Source organism: Capra hircus, chromosome 18 (assembly GCF_001704415.2).
Source record: "Capra hircus breed San Clemente chromosome 18, ASM170441v1, whole genome shotgun sequence".
Lineage (NCBI taxonomy): Eukaryota > Metazoa > Chordata > Mammalia > Artiodactyla > Bovidae > Capra > Capra hircus.
The window spans coordinates 64,192,998-64,215,020 of NC_030825.1; the positions used below are offsets into that span (position 1 = coordinate 64,192,998).

The window sequence follows — 22,023 nt, forward strand, 5'->3', positions numbered from 1 at the left end:
TTTCCAACCCAGGGGTCAAACCCAGGTCTTCAGCATTGCAGGTGGATTCTTTACCTTCTGAGCAACCAGGGAAAAGCAAAAAAAAAGTATTGAAAAGTGTAAAAATGTAACATGTATGGTACAAAACTGGTAACTTGCCAGAGTTGACCTGTGGGTTCTAATTTATTGACCCCTGCCCTAGACAACAAACTCTTCAACAAGAGGGATGGTTTTAGGCTCTTTCCTGTGCCCCTACAAATAGTCAATTTGCAAAATAAAACACCAATCATAGAGATACAATGAGAGTGAGGGTATTTATATCTGAGGACTTATCTGAACTGGAAACCCGGTTTCAAAGTTATTTTCGTGGACCTTCAGTTAATTGGCACCCAGTAGCCTCTAAGTGGAGACTGTTAGAGAAAAGGTAAAAAAAACTATCAGAATTTCCTATCACTCACTCAAGACTCTGGATAGATTCCTTAAAAGCCAATGTTCAGTCCTTTCTCATTCCTTTATATAGATTTAAAATTTCATCTGGTATTTTTTTTTCTTTGCTTAAAAAACTTCCTTTAGTATTTCTTACAGTAGGTTATGAACATTCTCAGCTTTTGTTTTCAGAAAGCTGTAACATAAAACCTGGTACCCAAGAGGATTTAAGTACACTTAATTAATTAATCCCCTTCATGGATCACAGCCTTGTCATGGCAAAAGAAAATCAACCCTGAAGATTCACTGGCAGGACTGATGCTGAAGCTGAAGTTCCAATACTTTGGCCACCTGATGGGAGGAGCCGACTCAATGGAAAAGACTGTGATGCTGGGAATGATTGAGGGCAGGAGGAGAAGGGGACGACAGAGGATGAGATGGTTGGACGGCATCACCGACTCAATGGACATGAATCTGAGAAAACTTCGGGAGACAGTGAAGGACAGGGGAGTCTGGCGTGCTGCAGTCCATGGGGTTGCCAAGAGTCAGACATGATAGAAACTAAACAACATTTAATTAATGAATAATGAAAACTTACAAAATATCACCCTGTCACTCTTCTGATGGCTTCAGCGGGTCTCAGGGACTCCTGGGCAGTTAGAGACTCTGGAACTGACTGGCGCATGTTGCTGAGTCTCTAGATTTCTGGGTGTGTGTGTGGGGGCAGCAGGACTTCCGAGGAATGCGGGCTCCCTCAACCAGGCTGTCAGGCTTGGAGCCTCAGTTCTAGAGGAGGGAGCTACCAGCGGTAGCTGTGAGTTCTGCCGCCCAGATGAAGTGCTGGCCCTGGTGCCTGGCTTATCTGAAGGCTAGCGTCACATACTCGCTGCTCTGGGTCTGTCTGGGCACCCTGGAGGGGGCCCCAGCTGTCCCCTGGTGGGGGACATGGCAGGTCACCTGGGAATAGGTGACCTCCTGAGGGTCTGCAGCTTCAGAAACCTGAGGAAGGAAGGGAGAATATGAGACAGGGGTGCCACACGGGGGTCCAAGGGACAGTCTAGAGGAGGAAGCCCTTACCTGTCCATTTGCCCGGCCAGCTGCCTCTGGCTGTCTCTCTTTCCTTGCAGCATCTAGAGGGAAAGGGGAGGTTGTTGTGGACTGTGTATCTGTGTCCCCACTCCCCTTCCCCCCAGATTCATCTGCTGCAGTGGGGACCTGCACGTGATGCTGTTTGGAGAAGGTGCCCCTGGGAGAAACTGAGGTTTTGATGGGGTCCTGAAGGTGGGATTCTCATGTTCAGCCAGAGCTCTAGCTCACTCTCTCTGCCAGGAGAGGTGACCATCTGCAAGAGAACCCTCACCGGGAGCTGAATCCTAGCACCTACATCTCAGACCTCCCAGCCTCCAGAATTGTCAGAAATGAATGCTGGATGTTTGAAGCACCCGGTCTATGGTGTTCTGTTACAGCAGCTCGAACAGACAAAGAGAGGGTCATTTCTTAAAAAACTGAAATACTGTTGAATATACAATATAAGTTACAGGTTTACAGTATAATGATTTACAGTTTCAAAAGGTTAAACTCCATTTATAGTTATTATAAAATATTGCTACATTCCCCATTTTGTTGTTGGGGCATTTGGGATCTTTTTTTTTTTCCCCCTAGTTGTGGCATGTGGGATCTAGTTCCTTGACCAGGGATCAAACCTGTGCCCCCTGCATTGGGAATGTGGCGTCTTAGCCACTGGTCCACCAGGGAAGTCCCATCCTTGTAGATTATTTTATACCTACTAGTTTGTACCTCTTAATCCCCTACCCCTTAACTGCCCCTCCCCTCCCCGTTAGTCACTGCTAGTTTTCTCTCTGTATCTGTAATTTTAACAGACAACATTATAGCCTCAATATTTCTCTTTGTCACTAGAGGTGTTTCCTAAACAATATTTTAAATGGCTACGTTAGTTGTAGCATCGTGTATGGTTTATATCCTCTGTTTTATGACACTGTTTTGGTATATGGGTTATTGTTTTATGTTTTATATATTGTTTTATGACATTGTTTTGTAATATTGTAAATAATGCCTTGGTGACTAGGTTTGTGAATCCGTGTATCCTTCCACTAGCAGCTTAAGCGAGTGTTTACATCTCATCTTTCCCGATTGAATTTTCTCATTTTTTCATCTTTGATAATGAAAAATGACACTGCAAAAACAACAACAACAATCTCGTGAACAAAACAAAGAGAGGGTCATGTCTTCGGGAGGGTGGCTGTAGATTCCCCCCAGCCCTGGCTTCTGGAAGGCAGTTACCACAATCACAGCGTGAACCAGCAAAACAGCCCTCCCCTCATTGCTTCTGGACCCCTCAGCCCCTCATCCTCCCCCAGCAAATGCCCCGCCGCGTTTCCCCAGTGGGATTTGCGTCCCAGGGATCTCTACACAGGCTTCCCCTCCTGCTCTCAAGGACCTACTGCTTTTGGCTTTGCGCAGACAGTAGAGGATAAGGAAGATGAGGAAGACTAGGAGCAGGAGACCCACGGCCACCGGGACACCGATCCAGATACCTAGGAGTCTGCCTCGGGAGGCTAAGTCACCAGACGGGGCTGCAAAAGAGAACACAGTGCCAGAGCAGGCGCCCCGTGTAAAGAACCTTCACATGCAGCGCGGCTGCTGAGTATTTCCTCAAACCCCGCCACAATCCCCAAGCTCAGAATTGCTGACCCTGATTCTTAGAAAAGAGGAATGAGCTTTGACCGCCTCGTTTGCTTGCTCCATGAAGTCATAGATAACAAAGCTCTTGGAGGGACGTCTTTGGAGGCCCAGTGGTGAAGACTTTGCCTTCAATGCACGGGGTGCTGGTCCCATCCCTGATGGAGGAGCTAGGATCCCACATGCCTCGTGGCCACCCCCCAAAAAAAACATAAAACAGAAGCAGCATTGTAACAAATCCAATAAAGATTTAAAAGAGAAGCCACTGGGAAATGGAAATTTGTATTCTTATAGAGACCAGCACGGGACGACACACGGATCAGACCTCTGCCCACCTGTGTTTCCCTGTGGCCCTCGAACTCAGAACAGACTTACATTTTTAAACTGTAATCCAAAAAAAAAAAAAAAATAAAGAAAGAATAAAATCTGTGACAATGCAAACGAACTGAAGTTCAAGCTTCAGCGCCTGTATCTATCGTTTCCTCAGAGCTCGACCTCGGCTCACTTGCTTCTGCCTCTCGTCTGTGGCTGCTTTTGTGCACAGGGTCAGAGCTGAGCAGTTGAGAAAGAGACCAGCTATCTGCCCACTGAGTAACTGGCCTATTACAGGAAATATTTACTGACCGCTGGCGAAGAGGAAGCACAGCTCAGAAAAGAGCCAGCGGTGGTGAGTCAAGAATATGGCGTTAGCCAAGCTCAGGGGAGGGCTCATTCCAAGAACTGACTTGAGCCATCATATGGAAATGTATAGGAAAAGTATGCATTTCACTACAAAAAAGCAACCACAGACAACAAAAAGAATTCTTTCTGTGTTGGCGAGATTCCAATACAGAAAAAAAAAATTTAAAAAAACAAATAGGCTGTGAGGTGGATAGAGCACACGTTTCACACCCCCATCCCACCCGCCCCGCCCCGTTTTCCAATCAAGGTTCTATCCATCTCATAGGTGATAGGGCCCACATGGGGTCTCATTGATAAAGTAGCTCATTATGTCAACCTCACAAACAAAGAATAAAATTTCACAGTGATCCGTGAGACTGACCAAATTGCATATACGGCACCCTGTTATCTCACTGGCTCCCATCTTCTCAAGGCTGTGAGACCACCAGATTCCAGACCTCTGGCTACGTGACCATCCCTTCAGAGAATTTTTCATTGGTGGGGTATAAGAAGGACTCCTTCAGAAAGGGAGGAGGCTGGTTCTCCTTAAGAGCCAGTCACCCCTCTTTTCCCTCTAATAAATTTCCTTTTTTTGCCTGACTGCCAGCTTACCCTCTTTTTCTCTGCACTCGCCTTAATTCTGGTGCTGAAACCTGGGAGGGAAGACCCACCGCATCTGGGTGGGCTCCTCTCCCAAGCCCACCTCTGGTGGTCCCCTCTCTTTGCCAAGAAACTGAGACGAGCTCCGGGACGGGAATCTCCACTTGCCTTGCTGGACTGACATCCACACACTGGCCCACTTTTCATCCATCGGTTACAGTGTTGAGTGAAACCCCATTCCCTCGGATCCTCTCTCTCTCTCTCTCTCTCCCCATGGCCCTCGAGCCCACAGCCCTCGAGCCCTCGGCCTTGTGCCCCGTCTGACTTTGAAATAGGGGGCGCCCATTTCATAGCAGACTATTACTACTCTCTGAGAAAGTCCTGAGAACGGGGGCACCTTTTCTCTTGGACTTTTCTTTCTCCTCGCTTTCTCTTGCCCTTGTCTACCCTCTAGGAGGGCATGGTCAACTCTGGAGCAAGGAGTCCAAGAGCAAACTCCTCCTCTTGAGGACCCCTCCAGCTTTGGAAGCTCCTTATAGGCATCTGTCTGTGAATGCCCCCCCCCCCCACCCCCAATACACACTCGCATGCGCGTGCGCACACACACGGTACAGACTCTGAGACATGTCTTGGGACAGGAAGCAAGTTCATGCTGCTGCTGCTAAGTGGCTTCAGTCATGTCTGACTCAGTGGCTGCTTTTGTGCACAGGGTCAGAGCTGAGCAGTTGAGAAAGAGACCAGCTATCTGCCCACTAAGTAACTGGCCTATTACAGGAAATATTTACTGACCGCTGGCGAAGAGGAAGCACAGCTCAGAAAAGAGCCAGCGTCAGCAGCTCCCCCGTCCCTGGGATTTTGCAGGCAAGAACACTGGAGTGGGTTGCCATTTCCTTCTCCAGTGCATGAAAGTGAAAAGTGAAAGTGAAGTCACTCAGTCATGTCCGACTCTTAGCGACCCCATGGACTGCAGCCCACCAGGCTCCTCCATCCATGGGATTTTCCAAGCAAGAGTACTGGAGTGGGGTGCCATTGCCTTCACCTAAGCTCATACTAAATTCTTCTCAAGACGTAAGAAAGAAGTGGCAGTGGTCACAACCACAGAAGGCCTTTACCCAACAGGCCTTAATCCTGTACAGAGTTTGCGTCCACATCCCTGAAGGAAATGAGGCTCAGAGGAGGGGAGAGATTGACAGGGAACTTGTTGTAGGAACAGCTCTCATAATCTGTGTGTTCTCAGTGCAGTTTAGGGATGAAGTCCCCAGATAACAAGGTTATCTGATCATCTAGATTATTCTGAGCTAATATTGAGAGCTAACCCTTCTGGGAGCAGAGCTCTGTGGAAGGTGAAAGTGAAAGTGAAGTCCCTCCATAGTGTCCGACTCTTAGCGACCCCATGGACTGTAGCCCACCAGGCTCCTCCGTCCATGGGATGTTTGAGGCAAGAGTACTGGACTGGGTTGCCATTTCTTTCTCCAGGGGATCTCCTCCACCCAGGGAATTAAACCAGGTGTCCCACATTGTAGGCAGATGCTTTACTGGCTGAGCAGGGGACTTCCTTGTCCCCTGGGAAGTCCAGAATATTGTCAATTATGGATCACTGATAAATTTTAGAATACCGTCAATTATGGATCACTGATAAATGGTATCTGTGGATGCTATTGGCTTTATCTGCAATGGGTAGACTGTCTAATTGTCTTCTTTCCTTTAGGGAGAGCAGCGCTACCTGCTATATCTGTGTTCTCCATGCCCCAAGACATCAGCAGCCTTCTTAAAAAGCTGGCCCTGTCTGTAGTAAGCCCTGTTCCACTCCAGGTCAGAGGGAAGGGAATATAGAATCTCTTTTCAGTTTTCCACATAAACTCAGTCACTCACCAGTTGAACATATGGGCTGTGTGCTGCTGGGAGACTCAGTAGTTCCTGAAAACAGTGGTGAAGCGGGAGAGGTCTTCCTTATTTCTGCCCGGCCGGGGTCTCGCCTCCCAGAGTCCCAGGGACCCACATGGCCCATCCCCGCCCATCCCTCAGAGATGCGTGTCTAAGCCGATGGCGCACACACACCCCGCCTCTTGCAGTCCCCTTCCCCAGCCAGTGCTTTAACCGCACAGAGTCAGCCCCCAGGGCAGGAGTCAGGTGGGTGGACTGGGCTTCTTCCTCACCTTCGACCTGAAGCTGCAGTGGGTCACTGGGCTGAGACCACAGGTAGGGGTTCTCGCGGAAGGCACCGTAGCATCTGTAAGTCCCTGCCTGTGTGGAGGAGACTGGATTCAAGAGGAAGATGGTCTGGCGCCCTCTGTCCTGCGGCATGGAGCTTTGATTCTGGGTGATGTGATCTTCACCTTCTTTGGTGAGGATAAATACATCATAGTTGATTTTGGAGAAACACTGCAACTTCACATTCTCCCCTGGAGCCACCACTGTGCCAGCCAGGCTGGAGAGGGAGGGCTTCTCATAAGCTCCTGAGAAAGAAGGAAGTTCAGCAATGAAGGAAGGGTCACGTAGGCACTGTCCCTTTTTGTCCCCTGGGAGCAGATGTGGCTCTGGTCTCTCTCCCCTCCTTGCCCCCCTCCCCCTTGAGGAAGTCTCTCGGCATCATCCCTGAGACCTCACCAAGGACAAGGCTTTGTGCTCCTGCTTCCTGTCCCCAAAGCCTGGTCCTTCCCTCGGCAGAGGGGTCAGTCCCGGCTCCGCTGCCTCTGTGGCCCCCTCACCGGTCATCACCAGCTGCAGGGGGTCACTGAACTGGGACCAGCGGCCTCCTCTCTGATAGGAGCAGTGGTACAGCCCCGTCTTGTCCGTTGTTATCTCTGCAACACTCAGAGTGTTGGTCTTCCTGGGCATGATCTGTTCCTCTTTGTCCGTGGGCTCAGGACTTCCCACTTTTGCGATCTTGTACCCCTCAGCTTGTCCAGGTCCTTGACACAGGAGGGTCACATGACCCTTCCATGGAACTGTGGATCCAGGCAGAGCTGTGATACGAGGGGGGCGGAGATTTCCTAGAACACAGGGAACAGGTAATAGACACACAAGCATTTCTGTTTCTCCCTCCACCCATCTATTTCTCCCCCTCTTACAGCCCCCGCTCTAAAGTCTGAGTCCTCTCTTTCCAGCAGCCCAGAGACCTGATACCTGGCTTAGACCCTGCTGAGTCCTCAGGAGTATCACACACAACACTCACCCGTCTGTGCCCAAGTGCTCTGGCTCAGATACAACCCTGGAAAAAAACACCCAGTGAGAAGAGCTCAGCCTTAAAGAACCACCAGCCCTGCCCTCCTTAGCCATCTATTTTCACCCAACCCTCTCTCCCCGACTGACCAAGACAGAGCAGCAAGGGAGGAACCACAGACATGCTCCCGCATTCAGGCTGCCCAGCAGGCTCAGCCCCGCTCCTCTGTTGAAGGACACACTGCTCTGTTGAGTGACCCACACTTACAGGAAGCTGTGCAGTTGCTTTCAGTTCTCAGCCCTGTAGTGAAGGCAGTTCACACCCTCTTCCTCCTGGGTTGGGAGTGGGGCATATTGACATAGCTGACACCACAAACACATTGATCTGAATTCTCTGTGGGCTTACTGGGTCATGGCTGGGTGGAGAGAACCATGGTGTCGGGGTTGAAACTCCAGGGGCCCGTGGCTCAGCAGGGCTTTCCTCAGGACTGAGGTGAGGACCGAAGGTTCCAACTCAGAGCAAGAGGTTGTTGTTCAGTTACCCAGTGGTGTCCGACTCTGTGAGACCCCATGGGCTGAGCACGCCAGGCTTCCTGTCCATCACTGTCTCCTAGAGTTTGCTCCCACTCGTGTCCATAGAGGTTAGACAGGCCTTTCCCTCCTCTGACACTGTGGAGGCCACACATATCCACGTCTAGCTATCATCAGCTGTCATTTTATTGTCTACTTGTTTATCAACTATCATCCATCAATCATGAATTTATTATCTATCCATCATTCACTATCATCTACCTAGCTACCATTTATTCATCTAATTTTATCATCTATCTATGGCCTTCCGTGGTGGCTCAGTGGTTAAGTATTACCTGCAATGTAGAGGATGTGGGTTCTATCCGTGGGCCGGGAAGATCTGCAGCAGGAAATGGCAACCCACTCCAGTGTTCTTGCCTGGAGAATCCCATGGACAGAGGAGCCTGGTGGGCTACAGTCTGTGGACTCGAAAAGAGTCAGACACGGCTTAGCGACTAAACAACAGCAACAGCAATCACTTATTTGTATCTACATCTAGATGTCATTCATGTATTAATAATCTCTTTGCTATCTATCTACCATGTATTCATTCTCTACTGTCTATCAAGCAATCATCTATTATTTTTATTTTAAATATCCAGTTATTTCTGTGTTTATCTGGCCGCACCAGGTCTTAGCTGTGGTCCACGGGGTCTTCAGTTGCAGCAGGTGAACTCTCAGCTGCCGCAGGTGGGATCGAGTTCCCTGACCAGAGATGAAGCCCAGGCCCCCTGAACTGGGAGCACGGAGTCTCAGCTACTGGACCACAAAGGAATGCCCCATTTTTATTTGTAAGACAGCGGTAAGTAGACTATTTTACTTATTTAATTTTGACCATGCCCTGTGGCATGTGGGATCTTACCCTCGGCGAGGGATTGAACCCATGCCCCCTGCATTGGAAGCACGGAGTCTTAGCCACTGGACCACCAGGGAAGTCCCTATCTATCCTTTATATATATCATTTTTCACTTACTTATCTATCTATCTGTCAATGTCTAATGTCCTCTATCTTTGTATCATTTCTCTCCTTCCCCCCACCTCTTTCCCTCCATCCAGGGCACCGAAAGGGAATCCTGAGGACACCTCCATCACTGCTTTCTAGGAGAACCATCTCCAGACGCTTTGTTTAGCTTGTCTTTGCTCTCCAGTTACTTGGACTCAGCTGTTTGGAGGAAAGATTCTAAGAGAGGATCATTGAATTCTAAAACCCACTGTCTGCTTTTGCATGGCCTCAGGATTTTTAAATGACTGAAAAAAAAACACAAAGAAAATTAGCATTTTGTAACCCATAAAAATGATTTAAAATCCACACTTTTGCTTTTCCAAACCAAGTTTCAAAGGACTGTGGCCTCGCTCACATGGTCACACATCATCGCTCCTGCTTTTGCGCTGTATCTGTGCTCAGCCAGGTCTGATCTTTGACCCGTGGACTGCACCCCACCAGGCTCCTCTCTGTCCACAGGAATTCCCGGGCAAGAATACTGGAGTGGGCTGGCAGTTCTTTCTCCAGGGAGTCTTCTTGACCTAGGGAGTGAATCTGGGTCTTTTCCGTCTCCTGCACGGGCAGGGGGGTTCTTCAGGCCTAGTGCTCCCTGGGAAGCCCTATGAGAGCAGAACCGACTGCCTGCAAAGACAGCAAATGGCTCACCATATACTTAACCGCTTTACAGAACTCAGCTGTCATTTAGAACATGACAGGGACACCTAGCTGACTCTGAGAAGGCATTCAGAGAAAACACCCAAGGAAAGTTACGCCTGTGCTGACATAGAGAAAAAGTAAGGAGCAGGCAGAAGGAGGGGACTTGGGTGAGGGAGCAGCAGCCAGCGGCAGAGAGCTCTGAGTTGAGTCTTGGGGCGGAGGTGAGACTGAAGGGCACATGACCACTTAGTGTCTCTGTTTTTCTGTGCGGTTTCCATGCAGGTTTAAGTCCAAGGGTATTTATTATTTACTTAAACAGCTTGGAGCTAAGAAGTCCCCAAACTATTTCATCAGCTCAACTGTAACAGGGAGTGGTTAGCCTTTCTGTGATTCTGTTGTTTTAGTCTCATGATTTGAAAGCTGTTTCTTCTCAGAAACAAAAAGACAAAACCCCAAACCCAAAGAGGAACAATTGCTAACATCAGAAGCATCTGTGTAACTTAAATCCCCAAACCAACCAACCAGTATGAGTGTTCATGCTTTTATACTTGCTTTCTATAATTTTTAAATTCCGCAAAGAGTCAGACACACCTGAGCGACTTTCACTTTCACAAGGGCTATATTGAAGAAAAAAAGAAAAAAATTAAGCATTTCTACCCTAGACCCATTTCCCACCCTGTAAGAACAACCACACTAAGGAATTTATACATTACACATAAGCAAAATTTATTAAGCATCATCTCTGTTTGAATCATGTCCTCTTCTAAATTGAAAAGAGTGTTAAAACATTTATTCCCAGGTACTTCCCAGGCAGTCCAGTGGTTAAGACTTTGCCTCTCAATGCGAGGGGTGTGAGTTCAACCCCTGGTCTGGGACCTACAATCCAACATGCCTCGTGGCCCAAAAAACCAAAACTTAAAACAGAAGCAAAATTGTAACAAATTCAATAAAGACTTACATATTAGAGCAAAACAAAAACCCGTCCTTATTTCCGAGTCTCTTCTGTGAGACAGTGCATAAAAACAAGGATTTCTGGCTCAAAGATCAGACTCAGTGATCTCCAGGAGGCAGGGTGAGGAATAGCCCCTAATTACAGTGTTGCAACGCTACCCAGAACCTCCATGTCAAAAAGGACACTGTAGATGTAGTAAAATTAAGGGTCTTGGGTGGGGGCTTATTGCAGGTTGTCATGGGGGGGGGGCAATGTAGTCACGTGTTCTTTTTTTAAGCACGATTTTATTTTTATTTATTTATTCATTTGGTTGCTGCTCAGAGGCTTAGCTGCTCTGCAGCCTGTGGGATCTTAGTTCCCTGACTGAGCATCAAACACACATCCCCTGCATTGCTGGGTGGATTCTTAGCCACTGGACCACCGGCAGGTCCCCACAAGTGTTTGTTAAGAGGGAAGCAGGAGGGTGAGGGTGTGTGAGGCAAGAAGGGAGGAAGGAAGCAGAGGTTAGAGAGGAGAAGAGGCGCTCCGCTTCTGGGTCTGGAGGACGGAGATACAGGACAGGGAACACAGGCAGAGTCTAGAAGCTCGAAAAGGCACCAGCACCCACGGGAAAGTAGCACGTGGTGCAGGCTTGGGGGCAGGGTTTAGACCCTGCTCTCTGGACTGAAAGAGAATCCACACTGGGCTGCTCTCGTCCACGCTGCCTCTGGTGCGCTGTTTCAGGTTTGACAGGAAGCGAGTACCCTGCTGTGTCGGGTGGGTGACCCAGCCAGGGCCCTGTCTCCTCCGCCCCCACAGGTGAGCACAGTGCTTTGATGCCAGCGGAGGGTCATCGGCGCTTGTCAGTCCACTGGGGCGGGGGCTCATCTGACTTCACTGAGGGACCCCCTCCCCGGCTGTACCAGGCTTCAGCCAGCAGGACGACCATGGCCAGGAGAAGCACGGCAGCCAGGCTCAGGCGGACTTGAGTCTCCAGAGAAGGGTGCCAAGCGGCAGGTGCTGGGAGGGAAGAGGTAGAAGGGCCGATTGTTGACTAGTCACTCAGCTGTGTCCTTGGGAGCCCATGGACTGTGGTCCACCGGGCTCCTCCGTCCCTGGGATTTCCCAGGCAAGGGTATTGAGTGAGTTGCCATGCCCTTCTCCAGGGCATCTTTCTGACCCGTGGATTGAACCTGGGTCTCCTGCTTGGCAGGTAGATTCTTTACCACTGAGCCACCAAGGAAGCTGTCCTCGCCCCTAAAGGACCCTAAAACTGAAGCTGATTTCTGCAGACCTCTGGACCTAGTGGGAAGCCCCCCGAGCCCACCCCCTCGGGGAAGCAGTTAAGCACCTTTCTTTCCTCCTGTCATTATAGGCGCTGTGCTGATACCGGCGGGGGCTTCTGGGGTCCAGAAAGACAGGACTGGGGCGCTGGAGGCTGCCAGTCCCCACCCTGAGCCCGGCCTGCTCCTCGCTCGGTATCCCCTGTGATTCGACCGTTCCGGCAGCAGACACGCTGGCCTCTGTTACCCGCGGGCTCCTGAGCGTGTCTCTACCTCTGGGTCTTGGCCCAGGGCTGGTTCCTCTGCCTGTCCTGCGCTCTCTACAACGATCACCCCTCTGATTTCATCCCAGTGTTTGTTAAAAATACACCCATGAGGGATTTGCTTGTTGAGCCATCTTCTAAAACAATAGCCCCTTCGGTCAGTCTTATCCTGTTACACTGTGTGACCTTGTTTTTCCCAGCCAGTCCTTGTGTGACACATTTTTATTCTGACGAAAACGAAACAGATATAACACATGTATTAATATAGTCTATATAAATATTTTTCTGCAAAGCATATATGATATTTAACAATAGTTACATATATATATATATAAAATACATATATATCCATGGAGTTCCCTGTGGCTCAAACAGTAAAGAATCTGGCTGCAATGTAGGAGACCAGGGTTCAGTCCCTGGGTCAGGAAGATCGTCTGGAGAAGGGAATGGCAACCCCCTCCAGTGTTCTTGCCTGGGAAATCCCATGGACGGAGGAGCCTGGTGGGCTACAGTCCATGGGGTGGCAGAGCTGGACACGACTGAGAGACTAACAGACAGGTACATCCATGTGATATATAACAGATACATCTGCATCCATGCAGTTAACACTCCAGGCCAGAGATAAGGGAGCACAGAAGCTCTTTTCAGTTTTCCACCTAAACTCAGTCACTCACCAGTTGAACATCTATGCTGTGTGCTGCTTCCTGAGAACAGCGGTGAAGTGGGAGAGGTCTTCCCTATTTCTACCTAGTCGGGGTCTCACCTCCCAGAGTCCCAGGGACCCACATGGCCTGTCCCCCGCCTGTCCCTCAGAGATGCGTGTCTAAGCCGATGGCGCTCACACACCCCGCCTCTGCTGTCCCCTTCCCCAGCCAGTGCTTTAACAGCACACAGTCAGCCCGCAGGGCGGGGGTCAGGCGGGTGGACTGGGCTTCTTCCTCACCTTCGACCTGAAGCTGCAGTGGGTCACTGGGCTGAGACCACAGGTAGGGGTTGTCGCGGAAGGCACCGTAGCATCTGTAGGTCCCCGCCTGTGTGGAGGAGACTGGACTCAAGAGGAAGATGGTCTGGCGCCCTCTGTCCTGGGGGGCAGAGCTTTGGTTCTGGGTGATGTGATCTCCATCTTTGGTGAGGATAAATACATCATAGTTGATTTTGGAGAAACACTGCAACTTCACATTCTCCCCTAGAGCCGCCACTGTGCCAGCCAGGCTGGAGAGGGAGGGCTTGGCAAAAGCTCCTGAGAAAGAAGGAAATTCAGCGATGAAGGGAAGGGTCACGTAGGCACTGTCCCTTTTTGTCCCCTGGGAGCAGACATGGCTCTGGTGTCTCTCCCCTCCTTGCCCCCGTCCCCCTTGAGGAAGACTCTCGGCATCATCCCTGAGACCTCCCCAAGGACAAGGCTTGGTCCTCCTGCTTCCTGTCCCCAAAGCCTGGTCCTTCCCTTGGCAGAGGGGTCAGTCCCGGCTCCGCTGCCTCTGTGTCCCCCTCACCGGTCATCACCAGCTGCAGGGGGTCACTGAACTGGGACCAGCGGCCTCCTCTCTGATAGGAGCAGTGGTACAGCCCCGTCTTGTCCGTTGTTATCTCTGCAATACTCAGAGTGTTGGTCTTCCTGGGCATGATCTGTTCCTCTTTGTCCGTGGGCTCAGGACTTCCCACTTTTGCGATCTTGTACCCCTCAGCTTGTCCAGGTCCTTGACACAGGAGGGTCACATGACCCTTCCATGGAACTGTGGATCCAGGCAGAGCTGTGATATGAGGGGGGCGGAGATTTCCTAGAACACAGGGAACAGGTAATAGACACACAAGTGTTTCTGTTTCTCCCTTCACCCGTCTATTTCTCCCCCTCTTTCAGCCCCCGCTCTAAAATCTGAGTCCCCTCTTTCCAGCGGCCAAGAGACCTGATACCTGGCTTAAACCCTACTGGTCCTCAGGAGTATCACACAGAACACTCACCCTTCTGTGCCCAAGTGCTCTGGCTCAGACACAACCCTGGAAAGAAACACCCGGTGAGAAGAGCCCAGCCTTAAAGAACCACCAGCCCTGCCCTCCTTAGCCATCCATTTGTACCCAACCCTCTCTCCCTGACTGACCAAGACAGAGCAACGAGGGAGGAACCATGGACATTCTCCCGCATTCAGGCTTCCCACCGGCCTCAGCCCCGCTCCTCTGATGAAGGACACTGTTCCGCCGAGTGACCCACACTTACAGGAAGCTGTGCAGTTGCTTTTTGTTCTCAGCCCTGTAGTGAAGGCAGTTCACATCCTCTTCTTCCTGGGTTGGGTGTGGGGCATATAGACGTGCTGACACCATGAAGATTGTGATCTGAATTCTCCTCTGTGGGCTTACTGGGTCATGGCTGGGTGGAGAGAACCATGGTGTTGGGGTTGAAACTTCAGGGGCCCGTGGCTCAGGAGGGCTTTCCTCAGAACTGAGGTGACGACCAAAGGTTCCAACTCAGAGCAAGAGGTTGTTGTTCAGTCACTCAGTCGTGTCCGACTCTGTGAGACCCCATGGGCTGAGCACGCCAGGCTTCCCTGTCCATCACTGTCTCCCAGAGTTTGCTCCCACTCGTGTCCATAGAGGTTAGACAGGCCTTTCCCTCTTCTGACACTGTGGAGGCCACACATATCCACATCTAGCTATCATCAGCTGTCATTTTATTGTCTACTTGTTTATCAACTATCATCCATCAATCATGCCTTTATTATCTATCCATCATTCACTATCATCTACCTAGCTACCATTTATTCATCTAATTTTATCATCTATCTATGGCCTTCCGTGGTGGCTTGTGATGAAGCATTGCCTGCAATGCAGAGGACGTGGTTTCTATCCGTGGGCCGGGAAGATCTCCTGCAGCAGGAAATGGCAACCCACTCCTATGTTCTTGCCTGGAGAATCCCATGGACAGAGGAGCCTGGTGGGCTACAGTCTGTGGACTCGAAAACAGACATGGCTTAGCGACTAAACAACAGCAACAGCAACCACTTATTTGTATCTACATCTAGATGTCATTTATGTATTAATAATCTCTTTGCTATTTATCTGCCATCTATTCATTCTCTACTGTTTATCAAGCAATTATCTATTATTTGTATTTTAAATATCCAGTTATGTGTGTCTCTCTGGCTGCACCAGGTCTTAGCTGTGGCTCACGGGGTCTTCAGCTGCAGCAGGTGAACTCTTAGCTGCCACAGGTGGGATCTAGTTCCCTGACCAGAGATGAAGCCCAGGCCCCCTGAACTGGGAGCACAGAGTCTCAGCTACTGGACCACAAAGGGATGCCCCATGTTTATTTGTAGGACAGCCTGGAAATAGACTATTTTATTTATTTAATTTTGGCCATGCCCTGTGGCATGTGGGATCTTAGTCCCCTGGCCAGAGATTCACCCATGCCCCCTGCATTGGAAGCATGGAGTCTTGGCCACTGGACCACCAGGGAAGTCCCTATCTATCCTTTATATATATCATTTTTCGCCTACCTATCTACTGTCTGTCAATGTCTAATGTCCTCTATCTTTGTATCATTTCTCTCCCTCCTCCCACCTCTTTCTCTCCATCCAGGGCATTGAAAGGGAATCCTGAGGACACCCCCATCACTGCTTTCTAGGAGAACCATCTCCGGATGCTTTGTTTAGCTTGTCTTTGCTCTCAAGTTACTTGGACTCAGCTGTTTGGAGGAAAGATTGTAAGAGAGGATTGAAAAGTGAGAGTGAAGTCGCTCAGTCGTGTCCGACTCTTTGAGACCCCACGGACTGCAGCCCACCAGGCTCCTCTGTCTGTGGGGTTCTCCAGGCAAGAATATTGGAGTGGGCTGCCATTTCCTTCTCCAGGGGATCTTCTCAACCCAGGGATCAAACCCAGGTCTCCCGCATTGCAGGCAGACGCTTTACCTTCTGAGCCACCAGGGAAGCATTCTAAAACCCATTGTCTGTTTTTGCATGGCCTCAGGATTTTTAAATGACTGAAAAAAACACAAAGAAAATTAGCATTTTGTAACCCATGAAATGAGTTAAAATTCACACTTTTGCTTTTTCAAACCAAGTTTCAAAGGACTGTGGCCTCGCTCACATGGTCATACATCATCGCTCATATGGTCATACACCATCGCTCCTGCTTTTGTCCTGTATCTGTGCTCATATACATGTATGACCCTTTGACCCGTGGACTGCACTCCACCAGGCTCCTCTCTGTCCACGGGAATTCCTGGGCAAGAATACTGGAGTGGGTGGGCAGTTCTTTCTCCAGGGAGTCATCTTGACCTAGAGAGGGAATCTGGGTCTTTTGATTGAATCTGGTCTCCTGCACGGGCAGGGGGGTTCTTCAGCCCTAGTGCTCCCTGGGAAGCCCTGTGAGAGCAGAACCGAGTGCCTGCAAAGACAGCAAATGGCTCACCATGTACTTACCGCTTTATAGAACTCAGCTGTCATTTAGAACATGACAGGGACACCTAGCCAACTCTGAGAAGGCATTCAGAGAAAACACCCAAGGAAAGTTAGGTCTGTGCCAACACAGAGAAAAAGTAAGGAGCAGGCAGAAGGAGGGGACTTGGATGAGGGAACAGCAGCCAGTGGCAGCCAGCCGAGTCGAGTCTTGGGGTGGAGGTGAGACTGAAGGGCACGTGACCACTTAGTGTCTCTGTTTTTCTGTGCAGTTTTCATGCAGTTTTAAGTCCAAGGGTATTTATTATTTACTTAAACAGCTTGGAGCTAAGAAGTCCCCAAACTATTTCATCAGCTCAACTGTAACAGGGGGTGAGTTAGCCTTTCTGTGATTCTGTTGTTTTAGTCTCATGCTTTGAAAGCTGTTTCTTCTCAGAAACAAAAAAACCAAACCCCAAACCCAAAGAGGAACAATTGCTAACATCACAAGCATCTGTGTAACTTAAATCCCCAAACCAACCAACCAGTATGAATGTTCATGCTTTTATACTTGCTTTCTATGATTTTTAAATTCCGCAAAGAGTCGGACACACCTTAGCGACTTTCACTTTCACAAGGGCTATATTGAAGAAAAAAATCAGCATTTCTACCCTAGACCCATTTCCCACCCTGCAAAAACAACCACTCTAAGGAATTTACACATTACACATAAGCAAAGTTTATTAAGCATCATCTCAGTTTGAATCATGTCCTGTTCTAAATTGAAAATAGTTTTAAAACATTCATTCCCAGGTACTTCCCTGGCAGTCCAGTGGTTAAGACTTTGTCTCCCAATGCAGAGGCTGTGGGTTCAATCCCTGGTCAGGGACCTACAATCCAACATGCCTTGTGGCCCAAAAATCAAAACATAAAACAGAAGCAAAATTGTAACAAATTCAATAAAGACTTAAATATTAAAGCAAAACAAAAAACCTGCTTTTTAAAGTTCTCCTGTGAGACAGTGCATACTACTGCTAAGTCACTTCAGTCATGTCCGACTCTGTGCGACCCCATAGATGGCAGCCCACCGGGCTCCCCCGTCCCTGGGATTCTCCAGGCAAGAACACTGGAGTGGGTTGCCACATCCTTCTCCAATGCATGAAAGTGAAAAGTTAAAGTGAAGTCGCTCAGTCGTGTCCAACCCTCAGCGATCCCATGGACTACAGCCTACCAGGCTCCTCCATCCATGGGCTTTTCCAGGCAGGAGTATTGGAGTGGGGTGCCATTGCCTTCTCCTGAGACAGCACATAAAAGCAAGGATTTCTGCCTCTCCAGGAGGCAGGGTGAGGCATAGCTCCCTAATTATAGTTTTGCGAAGCTACCCAGAACCTCCATGTCAAAAGGGACACTGCAGATGTGGTGAAATTAAGGATCTTGGGTGGGGCGCTTATCGGAGGTTTTCATGGGGGGCCCAACGTACTCACATGTTCTTTTTTTTTAATATAATTTTATTTTTATTTATTTATTCATTTGGTTGCTGCTCAGAGGCTTAGCTGCTCTGCAGCCTGTGGGATCTTAGTTCCCTGACCAGGCACCAAACACACATCCCCTGCATTGCTGGGTGGATTCTTAGCCACTGGACCACCGGCAGGTCCCCACAAGTGTTCGTTAAGAGGGAAGCAGGAGGGTGGGGGTATGTGAGGCAAGAAGGGAGGAAGGAAGCAGAGGTCAGAGAGGAGAAGAGGCGCTCCGCTTCTGGGTCTGGAGGACGGAGATACAGGACAGGGATCACAGGCAGAGTCTAGAAGCTCGAAAAGGCACCAGCACCCACGGGAAAGTAGCACGTGGTGCAGGCTTGGGGGCAGGGTTTAGACCCTGCTCTCTGGACTGAAAGAGAATCCACACTGGGCTGCTCTCGTCCACGCTGCCTCTGGTGCGCTGTTTCAGGTTTGACAGGAAGCGAGTACCCTGCTGTGTCGGGTGGGTGACCCAGCCAGAGCCCTTTCTCCTCCGCCCCACAGGTGAGCACAGTGCTTTGATGCCAGCGGAGGGTCATCGGCGCTTGTCAGTCCACTGGGGCGGGGGCTCATCTGACTTCACTGAGGGACCCCCTCCCCGGCTGTACCAGGCTTCAGCCAGCAGGACGACCATGGCCAGGAGAAGCACGGCAGCCAGGCTCAGGCGGACTTGAGTCTCCAGAGAAGGGTGCCAAGCGGCAGGTGCTGGGAGGGAAGAGGTAGAAGGGCCGATTGTTGACTAGTCACTCAGCTGTGTCCTTGGGAGCCCATGGACTGTGGTCCACCGGGCTCCTCCATCCCTGGGATTTCCCAGGCAAGGGTATTGAGTGAGTTGCCATGCCCTTCTCCAGGGCATCTTTCTGACCCATGGATTGAACCTGGGTCTCCTACTTGGCAGGCAGATTCTTTACCACTGAGCCACCAAGGAAGCTGTCCTCGCCCCTAAAGGACCCTAAAACTGAAGCTGATTTCTGCAGACCTCTGGACCTGGTGGGAAGCCCGCCCAGCCCACCCCCTCGGGGTAAGCAGTGAAGCACCTTTCTCTCCCTCCTGTCATTACAGGCGCTGTGCTGATACCGGCGGGGGCTTCTGGGGTCCAGAAAGACAGGACTGGGGCGCTGGAGGCTGCCAGTCCCCACCCTGAGCCCGGCCTGCTCCTCGCTCGGTATCCCCTGTGATTCGACCGTTCTGGCAGCAGACACGCTGGCCTCTGTTACCCGCGGGCTCGTGAGCGCGTCTCTACCTCTGGGTCTTGGCCCAGGGCTGGTTCCTCTGCCTGTCCTGCGCTCTCTACAACGATCACCCCTCTGATTTCATCCCAGTGTTTGTTAAAAATACACCCATGAGGGATTTGCTTGTTGAGCCATCTTCTAAAACACTAGCCCCTTCGGTCAGTCTTATCCTGTTACACTGTGTGACCTTGTTTTCCCCAACCAGTCATTATGTGACACATTCTTATTCTGACAAAAACGAAATAGATATAACACATGTATTAATATAGTCTATATAAATATTTTCTGCAAAGCATACATGATATTTAACAATAGTTACATATATATATATAAAATACATATATATCCATGGAGTTCCCTGTGGCTCAAACAGTAGAGAATCTGGCTGCGATGCAGGAGACCAGGGTTCAGTCCTTGGGTCAGGAAGATCCTCTGGAGAAGGGAATGGCAACCCCTTCCCATGTTCTTGCCTGGAAAATCGCATGGACGGAGGAGCCTGGTGGCTACAGTCCATGGGGTGGCAGAGTTGGACACGACTGAGAGACTAACAGACAGGTACATCCATGTGATATATAACAGATACATCTGCATCCATGCGGTTACACTCCAGGCCAGAGAGAAGGGAGCACAGAAGCTCTTTTCAGTTTTCCACCTAAACTCAGTCACTCACCAGTTGAGCGTCTGTGCTGTGTGCTGCTGGGAGAGTCAGTAGTTCCTGAAACCAGAGGTGAAGTGGGAGAGGTCTTCCCTATTTCCGCCAAGTCGGGGTCTCACCTCCCAGAGTCCCAGGGACCCACATGGCCTGTCCTCCGCCCGTCCCTCAGAGATGCGTGTCTAGGCCGATGGCACTCACACACCCCGCCTCTGCTGTCCCCTTCCCCAGCCAGTGCTTTAACCGCACAGAGTCAGCCCCCAGGGCGGGGGTCAGGCGGGTGGACTGGGCTTCTTCCTCACCTTCGACCTGAAGCTGCAGTGGGTCACTGGGCTGGGACCACAGGTAGGGGTTCTCGCGGAAGGCACCGTAGCATCTGTAGGTCCCCGCCTGTGTGGAGGAGACTGGACTCAAGAGGAAGATGGTCTGGCGTCCCCTGTCCTGGGGGGCAGAGCTTTGATTCTGGGTGATGTGATCTTCACCTTCTTTGGTGAGGATAAATACATCATAGTTGATTTTGGAGAAACACTGCAACTTCACATTCTCCCCTGGAGCCACCACTGTGCCAGCCAGGCTGGAGAGGGAGGGCTTCTCATAAGCTCCTGAGAAAGAAGGAAGTTCAGCAATGAAGGAAGGGTCACGTAGGCACTGTCCCTTTTTGTCCCCTGGGAGCAGATGTGGCTCTGGTCTCTCTCCCCTCCTTGCCCCCCTCCCCCTTGAGGAAGTCTCTCGGCATCATCCCTGAGACCTCACCAAGGACAAGGCTTTGTGCTCCTGCTTCCTGTCCCCAAAGCCTGGTCCTTCCCTCAGCAGAGGGGTCAGTCCTGGCTTCGCTGCCTCTGTGTCCGCATTACCTGTCATCACCAGCTGCAGGGGGTCACTGAACTGGGACCAGCGGCCTCCTCTCTGATAGGAGCAGTGGTACAGCCCTGTCTGGTCCGTTGTCATCTCTGCGATACTCAAAGTATTGGTCTTCCTGGGTGTGATCTGTTCCTCTTTGTCCATGGGCTCAGGACTTCCCACTTTTGATATCTTGTACCCCTCAGCTTGTCCAGGTCCTTGACACAGGAGGGTCACATGACTCTTAGGTGGAACTGTGGATCCAGGCAGAGCTGTGATACGAGGCGGGCGGAGATTTCCTAGAACACAGGGAACAGGTAATAGACACACAAGCGTTTCTCCCTCCATACTTCTATTTCTCCCCCTCTTTCAGCCCCCGCTCTAAAGTCTGAGTCCCCTCTTTCCAGCGGCCAAGAGACCTGATACCTGGCTTAAACCCTTCTGTGTCCTCAGGAGTATTACACAGAACACTCACCCTTCTGTGCCCAAGTGCTCTGGCTCAGACACAACCCTGAAAAGAAACACCCAGTGAGAAGAGCCCAGCCTTAAAGAACCACCAGCCCTGCCCTGCTTATCCATCCATTTGTACCCAACCCTCTCTCCCCGACTGACCAAGACAGAGCAGCGAGGGAAATACCATGGACATGATCCCACGTTCAGGCTGAGCGGTGGTCTCGCTAATGCTGAATGGACTTGTTGTAAGAGACAAGCCCTCCAGGAAGGGAGGCTGTGGCCCCGCTCTTGAGTACAAAGGCAGTCAGCATCCTCTTTCCCCCTACTTCCTCTGGGTGAGGTATTCGCCCTTAAGAAGACATTCACCATCTGTGCTTCAGCCTGAGGGATCTTTCTTGTGTCACGTGGCGTGTGGGATCCGAGTTCCTGAACCCACAACCCCTTCGTTGCAAGGCGGGTTCTTAACTGCCACACCCCCAGGCAAGTCCAATCACCCTTGCGTCAGATTATCACTGGTCTAATCTGATTCCTCTCTTTCTTCCCCAACCCCCCGTGTCAGCATTTTAATCTTCACACAATGCAAGGGGTAAGAGACTCTCAGTGTAAAAACAGGAGGGAAAAAACTCCGCTGTGGGGATTGCTCTGAAATCTCGTGTGTATTACGGGCCTTGGCCTCTTAACGCTGCATTCCAGTTGTTTATATGCAAATCTGGGGGCGTATTGAATATTTCCCAAAGCTACAATCGCAT

The 22,023-nt window shown here is 50.3% G+C and overlaps 1 protein-coding gene across 1 annotated transcript; it reads right to left on the minus strand.

The window, feature by feature from the left end:
• Window positions 958–21,663, minus strand: LOC102174023 (leukocyte immunoglobulin-like receptor subfamily A member 6). Its single transcript, XM_018063240.1, has 18 exons — window positions 21,434–21,663; window positions 21,297–21,332; window positions 20,836–21,120; window positions 20,284–20,583; window positions 20,000–20,044; window positions 18,635–18,802; window positions 14,310–14,420; window positions 14,173–14,208; window positions 13,707–13,991; window positions 13,157–13,453; window positions 11,520–11,687; window positions 7,541–7,576; window positions 7,074–7,358; window positions 6,522–6,821; window positions 6,238–6,282; window positions 2,868–2,999; window positions 1,483–1,535; window positions 958–1,404 (listed from the first exon to the last, which is right to left on the minus strand). Exons 1-18 carry the CDS (start codon window positions 21,465–21,467, stop codon window positions 1,264–1,266), a joined length of 2,757 nt encoding a protein of 918 aa, XP_017918729.1. The 5' UTR covers window positions 21,468–21,663; the 3' UTR covers window positions 958–1,263.

Excerpts from the sequence above, each read along its gene's own strand:
- LOC102174023 (XM_018063240.1), bottom strand. The coding sequence starts at position 21,467 with ATGTCCATGGTATTTCCCTCGCTGCTCTGTCTTG. Across the intron at positions 21,121-21,296 it reads GAGCACTTGGGCACAGAAGG|GAAATCTCCGCCCGCCTCGT; the intron begins GTGAGTGTTCTG and ends CCTGTGTTCTAG. Across the intron at positions 14,209-14,309 it reads TCCCTCGTTGCTCTGTCTTG|GGTTGTGTCTGAGCCAGAGC; the intron begins GTCAGTCAGGGA and ends GTTTCTTTCCAG.